At 38.8% G+C, this 12,641-nt stretch overlaps 1 protein-coding gene across 7 annotated transcripts in view; it reads right to left on the reverse strand.

Moving 5' to 3' along the window:
- The window catches only part of SHROOM2 (shroom family member 2), a 127,845-nt gene that overhangs the window by 41,709 nt on the left and 73,495 nt on the right, over window positions 1-12,641 (reverse strand). For 3 of the 7 annotated variants that reach the window (XM_069875308.1, XM_069875301.1, XM_069875346.1), the window contains one exon: window positions 1,974-2,105. In XM_069875308.1, the coding sequence (XP_069731409.1) occupies window positions 1,974-2,105 (132 nt within the window). Of the gene's footprint in view, window positions 1-1,973; window positions 2,106-4,337; window positions 4,443-11,836; window positions 11,892-12,641 lie in introns of those variants that run through there. The other 4 variants (XM_069875327.1, XM_069875317.1, XM_069875355.1 and 1 more) reach the window with 3 other exon arrangements.

Raw genomic sequence — 12,641 nt, forward strand, 5'->3', positions numbered from 1 at the left:
GAGTGTAGGTTGCTTCTCAGTTTTGTGAATTGTACTTCGAAAGTGGAGAGTCTCTGAAGCCGTTCACCTTTTTGCAGGTGAGCAAACCCAAAGACATCCCCTCTGCAACTGGTATCCTCAAAACACCCAGATCCTTGGGTTGGCACTGTGGGAATTCTGGACATCCAGCAGCCACAGTCTGAAGTCAGCTCTGCCACTGAAACTGTCATGGCCAACAGACATCAGGACACCCAAATACATTACCTTTCAAGTGAGCAGCACAGGCAGCCAAAGGGTTCATGATAGCAGTTTCCTGGGAACCCTGGTATTAGTCTGTGCTAAAGCTACTAAATATCTTTCAGGGACATCCGAGAAAGGCGAATTTGCCCTTTTTATTAATATTGATGTCTACCAGGAGTTGATGCTATTTCTGATACTGGGGGGGATGGGGAAGAGGACTGCTCTATTCCTCTGTCTCTCCGTTTCCTTTACATACACAATTTCCTGCCCAAAGCTCATTTCAAATTGGCCTTGAACTGAACTAATACCTATTTTTTTCTTTTTCAACTATTGTGATTCACCCAGCCCCTATCAGATTGCTCTTTGAGAAATATCTCTTGTAATATTTTACTTTCACAAGGTACAAGGACAACCATCAGGAAGAACAGGATGCATATACTGATTTATAGCTCCATCAGAAGACTCAATAGACTGAAAGCAGAAGTAGTTTTGAGTTAGCATTGCAACCAGGAACTCTATAAAGTTTGTGGAAATTTCTGAATTTTGTTTCTATGTACAAGCACTTTTATTGTCTTCAAATCTATAAATCTAATTCAGCCCATGTACATGAAAATTAAACACCAACTCTCGAAATCTGTGTAAAACAGCAGTAATTATAAAAGAGGATTTGAGAACTATAATATGTTAAAATTTCTGCTAATGAAATATTACAAAGTGCATTTAAAAAACTTTCCTGTCTAAATGTTAACATCCATACTTTATTCAAGGCCAGACACCAAGTTATCTTAAAAACAGTAGGGAGCTTCCAAAGAAACAAAATTATAGAAAAACTATTGTAAAAATGAGAGGAAAATCTTAAAGTGTGAACATTTTTCTGTTTTAATTACCGTGACGTATTAACATTTTAAAAATAAGTATAGAAAATAGAAACCAACTTTCCAAACTGGGATTGTGTATCAGACTCATTTTCTTTAACACACTATGTAACTATGACCCAACAGCAACTAAGAAGAAAAAAAGCAACAGAAGAAAAACAAAACAAAAATGCTGAAGAATGTCACCTATGAGCAGGAAACAAACAAGAAGATGTAACCAGTCAAACAGGCGTTATCTGAAAATTCAAAGTTTCACAACTAAAACTGCATGGGTGCCAGCCTTTCTCCCCTAGTGCTGAATGAGACCTAAAAATATTAAGGTGCTTAAGGTAGGGGCTGAAAATCATTGGTCTTTTTATCTCTCTACACAAGCAAGAGCACAGCTGTAGGAAAGCTCACATTACAGAAAGACAATTCAACTAATAAAAACAGCAATACCTTAAAGCCCATAGTGAAACCCTAGCTTTAGGAAAAGGCTTTTTAACAGTCTGAAATAGTACTTTTCAGTTTCTTCTTCCTTTACTGTTTTACTTAATTATGCTAATTTTGATGGTTTCTTTTTGCTTACAAAGATTCAGGATTTTACCAGCAGGCACTGAAAGGAAATGCAGAGCAAGAAACATAACCTTTTGAGTGCCTTTAAAGGTAGCTTCTTACCTTTCAGCCACACGCACACATCACATACTGTTTCTGAAATCCACTCCCATATGTCAAACATCCCATGCTCCCCCTTCAAGCACTGAAAGGGAAGGCAATACTAAAGACGCACAATACAACCATTCAGCGTTTGTGGTTTTAAAACTACACTCAACATCATGAGCTGCATTATTATTGCAGCGCTGTTCGAGCTTAATGTGTGTAACTTAAAGAGAGACTCACCTCGCATGATAGCGCGAGTGCCAGGAAGCGCAGGCATTGGATGAGGAAAGGTGTGACGTGGCTGTCTCAGGTTGACTTTCTGTAAATTTGGTTGCATGCCAAGAGTGGGGCCTGCAGGCTAGGTCATTTCTTCTGAAAATGAAAGAGGCAGAGTACTAGTTTAATGCAAGTTCAGTAACATCAAAAAATCTACCAGGGCAGCAAACGCTACACAGATGGGACAGAGGCATAATGACTTGACAGCAAACGAGAAGACTTTCTACATGCATGCCAGGTTTGAAAAGACATCAGCATTCCTTCAAAATGCTTGGGATGCAGTGAAACATTAATACTCCCCAAGGTCTGTGTGTTTCGTTGTGTTTTCCTGTGCTGTGTTTTTTTGTTTGTTTTGAGTTCTTTTGGTGGTTTTTCTTTTTTTTTTTATTCATTTATTTTAGAGGTGGGGTGGTTTTTATGAAGGGTGGTGACAGACAAACAAATTTTAAAGTACCTGACGTGTACCCAGAGCTTTAACAGTTAAAGCTAATACTGGGACTTATGACTCTTTTACAACATGCCAACAGTGAGGCTTTGGCAAGGTAGGCATGTGGTTACACACTTTAGGTATGTGGTTGTGGGAGGAGATGGGAAGAAAAGAGTTAATGACAGGAAGGAATAAACCCATGTACACTGTTTCATACAAGTTAGTAAGAGTGATATAACTAATGAGTTTAACTCCAGCCAAGTTCCGCTTCAGGTCTTGAAATGTTTGGCACCCCAGGTATGCTGGAGGGGGTTGTTTGGTTTAGGTTTTTTTTTTTATTTTTTAAAGAATATATCTCAAAAATAGTTCAGCAATTCAAAGTTCCCAAATATCTCCCGGGATATCACCTCCCAATGTACATGCCTGTGTAACTGAAAAGATCCCTTCTAACAAGTACAATGAGTTATTAGAGCTTTGTACCTTGCAAACCTTTCTGCAAAACAGCTCTACACTCCTCTGCCCTTCCTTCAGTTCAGCCTGCACTTTCTTCCAGGAACCTGCTGTTCATAACAGCTCTTGGCACTCACAAAATAAGTACATTCTTTTCCTCCAATATTAAACAAGCCTTCTGGGTGGAATTCAGCTACTTCTGTTTCAGCCAGCAGATGCTGAGTACAGGCCACTTGTCTAAAGCTTCTCAGTCGCATGGGAATGAAGCAGGAACTTCCTGAAGGCAATTCATCCTGACCTGCTCTTTGGTTCATCTTGGGGGAAGTGCAATTTATAAAACTTAGATGAGGCATAAGGTAAGAGAAATCTCATCCTTCCAAGCCACAACAAGTCTGAAAAAAAAAAAAAGGCTTACAGGACCTTAGATCTTAAGGGTTTTTTTCAAATGCACTTATGTATTTCGTTTCTGTGCTTATGAAGTTTATTACTGCAAAGTAAAGTAATTTGTCTATGTTAGAGTAATTTGCAAAGTTGAGAAAGCATTCCCTATTTTCAATGTGAACTATAAAGGCAGTTCTACATTTTTTTATTCATTCCCCCTTTTTATCACAGAGTCACTGGGCTTAAAGAACAAAATTAAAGCTTATTACAAATGCAGTATCGTGAAAACAGGACAAATTTGAGCGCACTGCTTTTTGCAGTACATTTAGGAAGATCTGATGAATTCAATGATGAATTGCCTTTCCAAACTCTGCATGCAGGACTACAAAAAGGAGAATAATAATTTTACAGGGAAGCTGTAATTTCAGTAACAAGTGTAGCATCTTTACTGTCACTAAAAAAAGAAGTAATTGTTTCCATAAACAAAAGCCTACTCTTCTCAGCATGACAAAAAAAGAAAACAGCTAAGCAGAGCTTTGTTATTTTCTTTTTTCTTGGTAGAAAGTGAAATTCAGGGAGTCAGCAGAGGAGCCAAATACTCTCAGTGCAAACAAGCGCGAAAGGCTCTGTTCAGCCATGCAGTGCTGGGCTCCGGACAGTCCTTGCATACTCTAAGGGCCCTAAGACTATGTTCAGGTACAGAAAAAAGTTGTTCCAGCTGCACTGAACATTGAAGGATTATTTTCCCCCATGGCTCACTCACCTCTAAGGTACTGACACCAGCTTGGCAAACCACAAATATCTATTCAGGCAAATTCAAAAGACCTCCTAAGTACCAATTCAGCAAAAAGGTTTATCTGTCATGAGACAATTACTTTTTATGATGCACCACTAAGGAAACACAAGATTAGAAAACTACCACAACATAGTCAATGTTTGGAGAGGGAGGAAACAAAGGATGGGAAAAAGGACTTCCTTGGCCACAGTTTGCTAGGGGTTTGGCAAATGATAGAGGGATTCAATCACTGGGAAGGAACAGAAGGGATGCACCTGTAAAGTTAATACTGTACCTCATGGAACTTCTCAAGATCTTCATAAGATAGTTTCTTGCCACATGAACATCATTTTCAGATGGCATTTTCTGTGCTACAATATCCACCACCACTTTCATCTTCCTGAGCAGCCAGGCAAGGGGAGGAACAAACTGGACTGAGTTGTGAGGTGAGGCAAGCCACATGAACAAGGACTTACAAGTTCTATTTCATTTTTTTTGTATTTGTGGACATACATATATTTTGAGATATTCTTTTTTTTAGACATAATAGTCTGAGAAGTCTAAAAATACTGGTGGGATACCTGGAAAGTGGGATCACATAGACACTGCCTTTTTTTGAAGACCAGAATGTGACTAAACATTTATTTACCATGCATAGTTAACAACACTTTCCACTAGATTCTCACCATTTAATTGCATTTAATATTCCCTACAATTCAAGAAATAAGTTTTTATATCCATAAGTGGAGCCCAGTATGGCTATTAATTCCAAAACTCAGCACAAATGGGTACAAGGATTGGAAACAAAAAAGATTAAAGACTCAAAACAGGAATATTTTGTAGGCAACTAAAGATGCCAGAAGCTGAGCATTTATATTCTAATGTAATACCTCTGTATTAATTCTGAGTGACAGAATGAGATCATCTGAACCTACAACCCAGAAAACCTCTAGCATTAATGGAAGCATTAATAAAAACATTTCAGTGAGAATGTCTTTCTACCAGTGCTTTTACAAAAGCTGCTGGAAGGAAAATGCCGATAAAGCTTTGAAGATAAGCTACAAAGAGAAAAAACAATTTCTATTGACTATAAGCAATCCATTAGGTCTCAATGACATGTGCAAACACTTTAGCAATAAAACAACCTTTCCAATCCAGTTTTTCAGAATAATTCTGTCTTTTTCTGGTTACTGCTTGGAAGTCATTACGAAAGACATTCTGAATTTCACAGGCTATAGAGATTAGAAATACTAGCTTAGATTGGTGCAGCTATACTGAGGAGGTTGACTGAGCTTTTGGGGGAGTAGCAGGGAGAGGGGAAGAAAATGTAAGAGGAAAACATGAGAGGAAAACAATTAAACTGAACAAGCAGATTGATCTGTAAATAACAAAAGTAAAAAAAAAATCTTAAAAAACTAAAAGCAGACAGGAAATCGAACAAATTAACTGAACTACCTCAGCATACAACAAGAATATCAATGAATACAAGCCATATCCTCTGTTTTCGGATGCATTTTGAATTCCTGTAGGTACCATTCAGTCAAAAGGACAGCATATTTACAACAACAGAGGCTGTAGTTCCCCCCACCAACAGAATTTCTATTTTATTCCCATCTACCAGAGAGCACTCTATCACACAGGCTTTTATATTTGGAGTCCCAAACCAAAAGGCGTACAGGCAGATCCAGGGACCCACATCCAGGTGGAAAGTAATCACTAGGATTTATTTGCCTGTTCATGTTTCATTCCAGCTCTCTGCAACGAAGACAGAAGGCTGGACTGCTGGCTAACGTGTAAGCGTAAGGCTGCAGGTCTTTCACTGCAAGTAATGGAAGCTACACACGGCAGAGGATGCACAGTACATCTGGAACTGAAAACTGGCTGTCATTCATCTCCTTACCTGCCCCTTCTCTTTAGCTCAAAGAAGTGTTTCCAATGCACCCTAGGAGAGACCTTATAGCAGCCTTCCAGTACTTAAAGAGGAGCTACGGGAAAGATGGGGAAGGACTCTTTATGGGAGAGTGCAGTGATAGGACAAGAGGTAATGGTTTGAAGCTGAAAGAGGAGAGATTTAGATTAGATATTAGGAAGACTTTTTTTTGCTGTGAGGTTTGTGAGGCACTGGCACAGGTTGTCTGGGGAAGTTGTGGATGCCTCACCCCTGGAGATGTTCAAGGCCAGGTTCGTTGAGGCTTTGAGCAGCCTGCTCTGGCGGGAGCTCTCAGACTGCAGAATTCACAGCACCACTTCAGCAGTAATCTTTTACAGTCAGGGTTCCCTATGGCGCATCCAACTGGAGGTGGGCATTTGATGTCAGCCCTTGAGAATACAATGCTTAAAGGTCAAAACTTGCAGTTGATGAGCATTCTCAAACAAGCAGCACACTGGGACATGAATAGTATGATTGTTTCAAAGCCTAATAAACCAAATCAAGCCACAGTTGTTTATCCTATGGAAAACAACCTTTCATACATTGCTAAGACAGCCAGTTACAAACAGCATTTACCTGCGTCTGCCATGCAACTTCACTATGAGAAGTTCTGTCTTTGGGATCCCCACAGCAAGTGACTCATCCATCATTTTTTATTCCATGGAGCGAAAATGTCAAGTGACATTCGCAATGACAGCACAGGTGCCCTTGCTTGTCCCATTATAAAACCCAAACGACTTCAAAGTTTCCAGCTTTCTCACCTCATCTTTAAAATAAACCTAGGCCAGACTTAATGACACTGCATTAACTTTTTTTTTAATAAATCTGTATCTCGTGGTGGGAAAAAAATATAAATCTTTCCTAGCCATGTCTTCAGTTTTTTTTCAGCAGTTCACCAATATTGTGCCTAATGGATTAAAATAAAGTAGAATGCAATTAAATGGGTACACAAAAAGAAACTGTAAATAAACTACCAAATCACTTATTCAACTTATGAAAAACATTATTCAGGTATTTTTCATCTTCTAAACCCTTGAGGGGAGGAAGTTTTAAACCACCATGAAGCTGCAGTTACTCAAAGGAGCCTCAAATCTTAATCAGAAATAACAACGTCACCAGTTTTCCTCCCAAAAATAGTTCAGTATATTTTTCCCTGCAGATTGTAAAGACCTCGCCCAACTTCCTGACCTGGGAGCCCACAAGTAGAACAGGATGATTTTCTTTTTTTCCCCTAAAAAAAAATAAAATTGCTACCTAAACAAGTCAAATACTTTTTTGAAGGAGCACTTACATGGTCAAAACAACTTCCTCTCCTCTCCCCTCCCCTCCCCTCTCCTCTCCTCTCCCCTCCCCTCTCCTCTCCTCCCCTTCAAACAGCCAAACAACATTCTTTTTGATAGTAGGGGATAGAGGGGAGTCATCGCCCTCTGCAGACAAACACACTAGGTACACACTAGGTGTTTTCTCTCTCAGGCAACTGTATTCATAGAATTCAAGTTACTTCCCATTATTTTAACCACTACTAACAGATCTATCTGCCAGGATAACACAGGAATGACGCACCTAAAATTTGGTAAAAGACTAAGGTCCAGCAGCAAAACTATATGAGGAATATGAACAGCTTCTTGTGTCATTCTCAATAATTCAATAGAACCATAAGTTGTCCTAATCTAGGCTCAAACACTTATCAATTCCATAAAGAGGCTTTCAGTTAAGAGCAATACAATCCTCTCCTCCTTTCCCCTTGTCATTTTCAGTATTGCCCTGCCTCCCAACATACCTGTCTGTATCTCTGGATGCAACAGAGACCTGACCATTGGGTAAAAGTGACATCAAAGGACAAAGTGTCCAAAACTCAAGGCTGAACCCTTTTCCTAAACAGTTATTTCCCACTTTATTTCTTGCTAATTTCTTTGAAAATGGAGAAAGCAACGGAGATGGGGTTTGTATGATGAAAGAATATGAAAGGGAAGAAAAACACAGAAAGCACCCAGAAAATTTTCATGCAGAAATTCCACATTGAAGGATTCCTGCCAAATTAAAGAACTCCCACAATATATTTTGAAGTATAGCTTCACTGTCTGTCATTCATAACCAACACAGATGATTAAAAGAAGTTATAAGTATATACACACTTTTCTATATTGATATGCATAGGCATATAATAAATACATACATCTGTATCTATACATATAAGCAAAATCACTTTAGACCTTTCAAAATTCAAAATATACCCACAAGTTCTCTGTCCAGATTGATGGTTTTGCACTTCAACCACTGTTTCTTTGGTCTTGCCAACACACCAAAGCCCAGCTAAAATCTGACCGACAGTCCATTCTGAATTCACCTCCCTGCTTCTCTCCAGAGCATCGCAGCCTTTACTGCTTTGTTCCTTTTTTTGTAAAGTTGTCCTACTGCTTTTTGCTCAGATTCAGCCTTGGATGCCCCAGCTTCCTGCTGTCCCGAGGACAGACAGCAGCAATTTCCATGATTTTTCTAAAGTATACTCTTCAAAAGCATTCAAATATCTACCCAAGAGAGCCTTAAATGTCCTTTAAAAGAGGGACAAGTAAATGTAGGCTTTGTTTGGGTCAGCCACACAGTGACTGTATAAAACTCTCTCAAAGCCAACAAAGAGGGGACCTTCCTAGCTAAGGCAGAAACATCAGGACCTGAATTTTTAAGGTAACTGTGTGGAGACATCACACACCTACTTTTAGAGAGGTTAAACTTAAAATACATAAAATGCCTGTTCATGGTGAGCAATAAACCTAAAAACTACTGGTAAATTTCATCGTGGCATTTTAAGGCAATGCCTTGTACATCTGCAGATCTATAGCGTGCTTTATAAAAACATAACACACCCTTCCCTCTCATACACACTCCCTGAATAAAAAAAAATGCCTTTGTGGAACTTCATTTGGGATGAAAAATTGTTGAAGGTTGCCATATTAGCTGTCTGCTGAAGATTAAATGGAAATGCTTTCCCATAGTAACTGATCAAATGCTGCTATATGAGCTTTAAGAAAAAAACAATATGCCAAATAAATACCCTAGGAAAGCCAATTTAAAGGTGAAGGTCTTAATATCAGAAATTGTTAACAGCAACGTTACCGTTAGTTTGCCAGCTGTACACTGTTTTCCAAAATAAACACAGGAGGGCTGGCATATACAAATTCAAATTACTACCAGCAATACTTAAGCTATAACAGAGTTTTTGTTTTAAGATGCTGCTTCTCTCCATTAGCAGCAGCATGCACCCCATCTGTTGTCAGAACCACCTCTCCTTGTTTATTAGCATCTTTTCTTTCGGGAAAATCCCTTGTGACATGCTTCACTGAAATGGGATGAACCAATGATGAAAACTAATCAGCCTGGTATATAAAAAAAACTCTTCTCTGACCTCAGACAGCTGAGCCCTGCTGTCTACATCCCCTTGTCCACTGACAGCTTGATTAGCCATAGGCAAAAAAAACCCAGACATCCAAGACTCTGCATGTAACATGCTCAGACAAACAAACTGCAGAAGATGAACAGTTCAGACAGAGAACAGTTGGTAGTCTCAAGCAACACTGATGCCACGTATAGAAATTTAAAATAAAGAATAAAATATTCAAGCAAAAACTCATTAGAAGTTTTATTATCCTAAGACAAATCTAAGACTGCCCTAGCATACAACCCTTTTCAAAGTTTAAATGACTTTGATAAGCAGGAAAAAAAAACAGTGAAGTTGTTCTCAACTTTGTGAAACCCTCTAAATTATCAAATAGTAAACTACTATACTTTATGGTTAAAAGATATTGAAAACACATTATAGTCAAATTAAATTGTGTCTTAATTAAGGAAAGCTGTTAACAATCAAATAACCATGAAGCAGCAAACCAGCCTGGACTAATAGCAAACCACCCAATTCCTTATCCTTACTAAATACAAAAGCTCCTTGCAACAAGTTTTCATATCCTCACCTTCCATTCTAGCAGCTCTTGCTCACAGCCATCTCCCTGGATGGCTGGATGGAGTCACAACTGTGACTCCTACCAGATCCCTCTCACCACCTCCATCTTCACATCCTTTCCTGCCCCATACTTGTTTGGGATTGGCTATTCCCCCTTCCCCTGTCCAAGACCACAGTAAGCTCATGCTCCTCTTGTAGGCCCACTCCTACACAGTCTTTTTCTCACCCTTTCCCTTTATATTGGCAGCCAGACAGGCTTTTTGTGGATCTACTGTAGTGTAAGAAAGTCGCAACAATTGAAGATGGTGGTGTAGTCACTCAATAATCAAGTTAAAACATGTAGGAAAACCCTGATTATGTGTTAAATCCAGTGTATCAGGCTACTTAATTATAATACATTTAAGAGCTCTGTCAATGGCTGGTAAGAATTATGTAATGGTTTAGATAAACTGTCTTCAAAACCTGTTTAGTTTAGGGACAATTTGTAGGCTTGAATTCAAAGTAGGCATCAAAGCTGAACCTTCCAAACCCTACAAAATTTCAACTTATGTACATGCAAACCCGCATATTAATTTACAAGCAAAGAATAACCAACATTATATGCCTGAAAAAAATTAAATATAACCCTACACCATATGTGGGTGTGTGTATTGACTGATCTTCAACACGAATAAAGAAAACACAGGAAGACAAGATCTGCCTTTTGTTCCATCAGAATCCACAGGACATTTCAGCACTACATGATCACCAAGCAAAATACTCTTCTCAAAACTAAACATCAGAGTCTGTCGGTTCCCCCTACTCTAGTACACCCAACCTCCGTTTACTCCTGACATGCCCTACACTGGCAGCTGAGTTTTCTCCAGCCCATAGACCTCAAAAGCAATACCTTGAGCTCTACAAAAATCTTACTCTCGACACATATAGATTTACAATACCATAACTGTAAGTTTCCATGCATAAAAAATAAACCCAGTGCCTTCCTGCCTTAAGGTGGGAATTATTTATCTAACTTCTGAAACGTGGAAGCTACATTAACACATAGGGCACGCGGAACTATCAACCTCTAACAACAAACCATCTTATTCCTAATCTAGAACTGGTGTAACACGGACAGAAACAGCTTTTGTTTTCTTCCAGGAATGATTACTGTCCCCCCTCTCTTGTCCAATTTGAAGCTGCAATATTGAGATCACCACCATGCTGAAAAGGAGACATGGGCATCCTGACATTAGGAGACCTACAGTGCTGTACCAGGAACAACTCGGTTTCCTGCTTCTTTATCTTCTGCATCAGCATTTTAAATCGAACCTCCAACTATTTCTAAATCAGAGCAATAGTGAAATTCTGGCTTTCCCACAGCTATTCTGAAACCTTATCAAGTGACATATCACATCTCTCTGCCCCCAAAATACAGGAGCAGAAATTACTTGGGTAGAGCAAAACCTAACAGAAGGAATGCTGAAAATAATACCAGCCAACAGGATCAGCAAGACATTCATACAGAATGACAAACTTCTGGCCCACTTTAGGCTTCTCTACCCAAAAGCCTTTCCCAAACTTCTGTTGAAACCGTGCTGCCAGTGGTGGCATAGAAACAGAGAGGATAATGCAACCTCAGTGGCACATGATGCAATAAAATTGTTCACAAAAAGGAATGGCTAAAGCAGATGCACTGAAAAATGGTATTTAATGAAATAAACATTTATAACAATATCACAAGTCTACATTAACAATTATATAGTTTTTCCCCCAGAAAAAAACATTGGAATAAGAAGTACAACAAACTCAACAGGACCACATGAAGTCTTTTTGCTCATCTGTTTAAGAGCTTGTATTCAAATATTGCTTCTCAGTCTACTCTCACAACACTTGGGTTTCTCAAGTAATCTTCCAAATAAATATTTACACAGCATCCAAATCCCATTTAGCCCAGTTTAGCCATAACTGAGACAAAATATGAGTGCAACAGTGTAGAAAAAAAATTACAATATTTTCCACATTAATAAAGAACTGAATACACTTTTTATGTAGAAACATATTTTATTTTGAAAGGAAAAACTTCTGCATAAAAAAATAAAGGGAAAAAAACCCCAAAACCCTCTTCTGGAGGAGCCTCTTGTGGACTACTCATATACATGTGTGTAAGAATTTACAGTGCTTCCACTGAACCTGATAGTTGGAGATAGCTGTGCAACGGTAAATCACTCTGATACACGGCACTGTTTCTAAAAAATTATTTTTATTGTCATAATAACTATTTTCAGATTAAAACAGTCATTAGAGTTTTGGCACATTACAGAGCTCATAAAATATCAGCTGCCTTAACGTGTTGGAAGATGGAGGCATAAGCTAGTTATAGTTGCATAATCATCTCTGAAGTAACCTCTCCCTTCTTACCTCCCAGGGGCATATCAAGTTTCAGGTTGAGAAGCTAATTATTCAGTTCCAAGTTATATCCCCTTCTTAATCTCCAACTGATGGCTGCAACAGTAACAGCATTAGAACAAGAAACAGTACAACTTGAAACACTTAAGCACCCCATCTACAATTTCTCCATTGGCAAAGGGCAGATATTTTCCTCACAGCTTCTTTGAGTACAAGATCCTCTCCTCCTTTGTCTATATTAATCCAGGGCCAATTTCTGCAACACTGTGTGCAGAGACTCTTCAATGAAGTAGTAGAAATCTGCATGGGCAGGTATAATGTTGTGA

The sequence above is a fragment of the Phaenicophaeus curvirostris genome, chromosome 1 (assembly GCF_032191515.1).
Source record: "Phaenicophaeus curvirostris isolate KB17595 chromosome 1, BPBGC_Pcur_1.0, whole genome shotgun sequence".
Taxonomy (NCBI): Eukaryota; Metazoa; Chordata; class Aves; order Cuculiformes; family Cuculidae; genus Phaenicophaeus; species Phaenicophaeus curvirostris.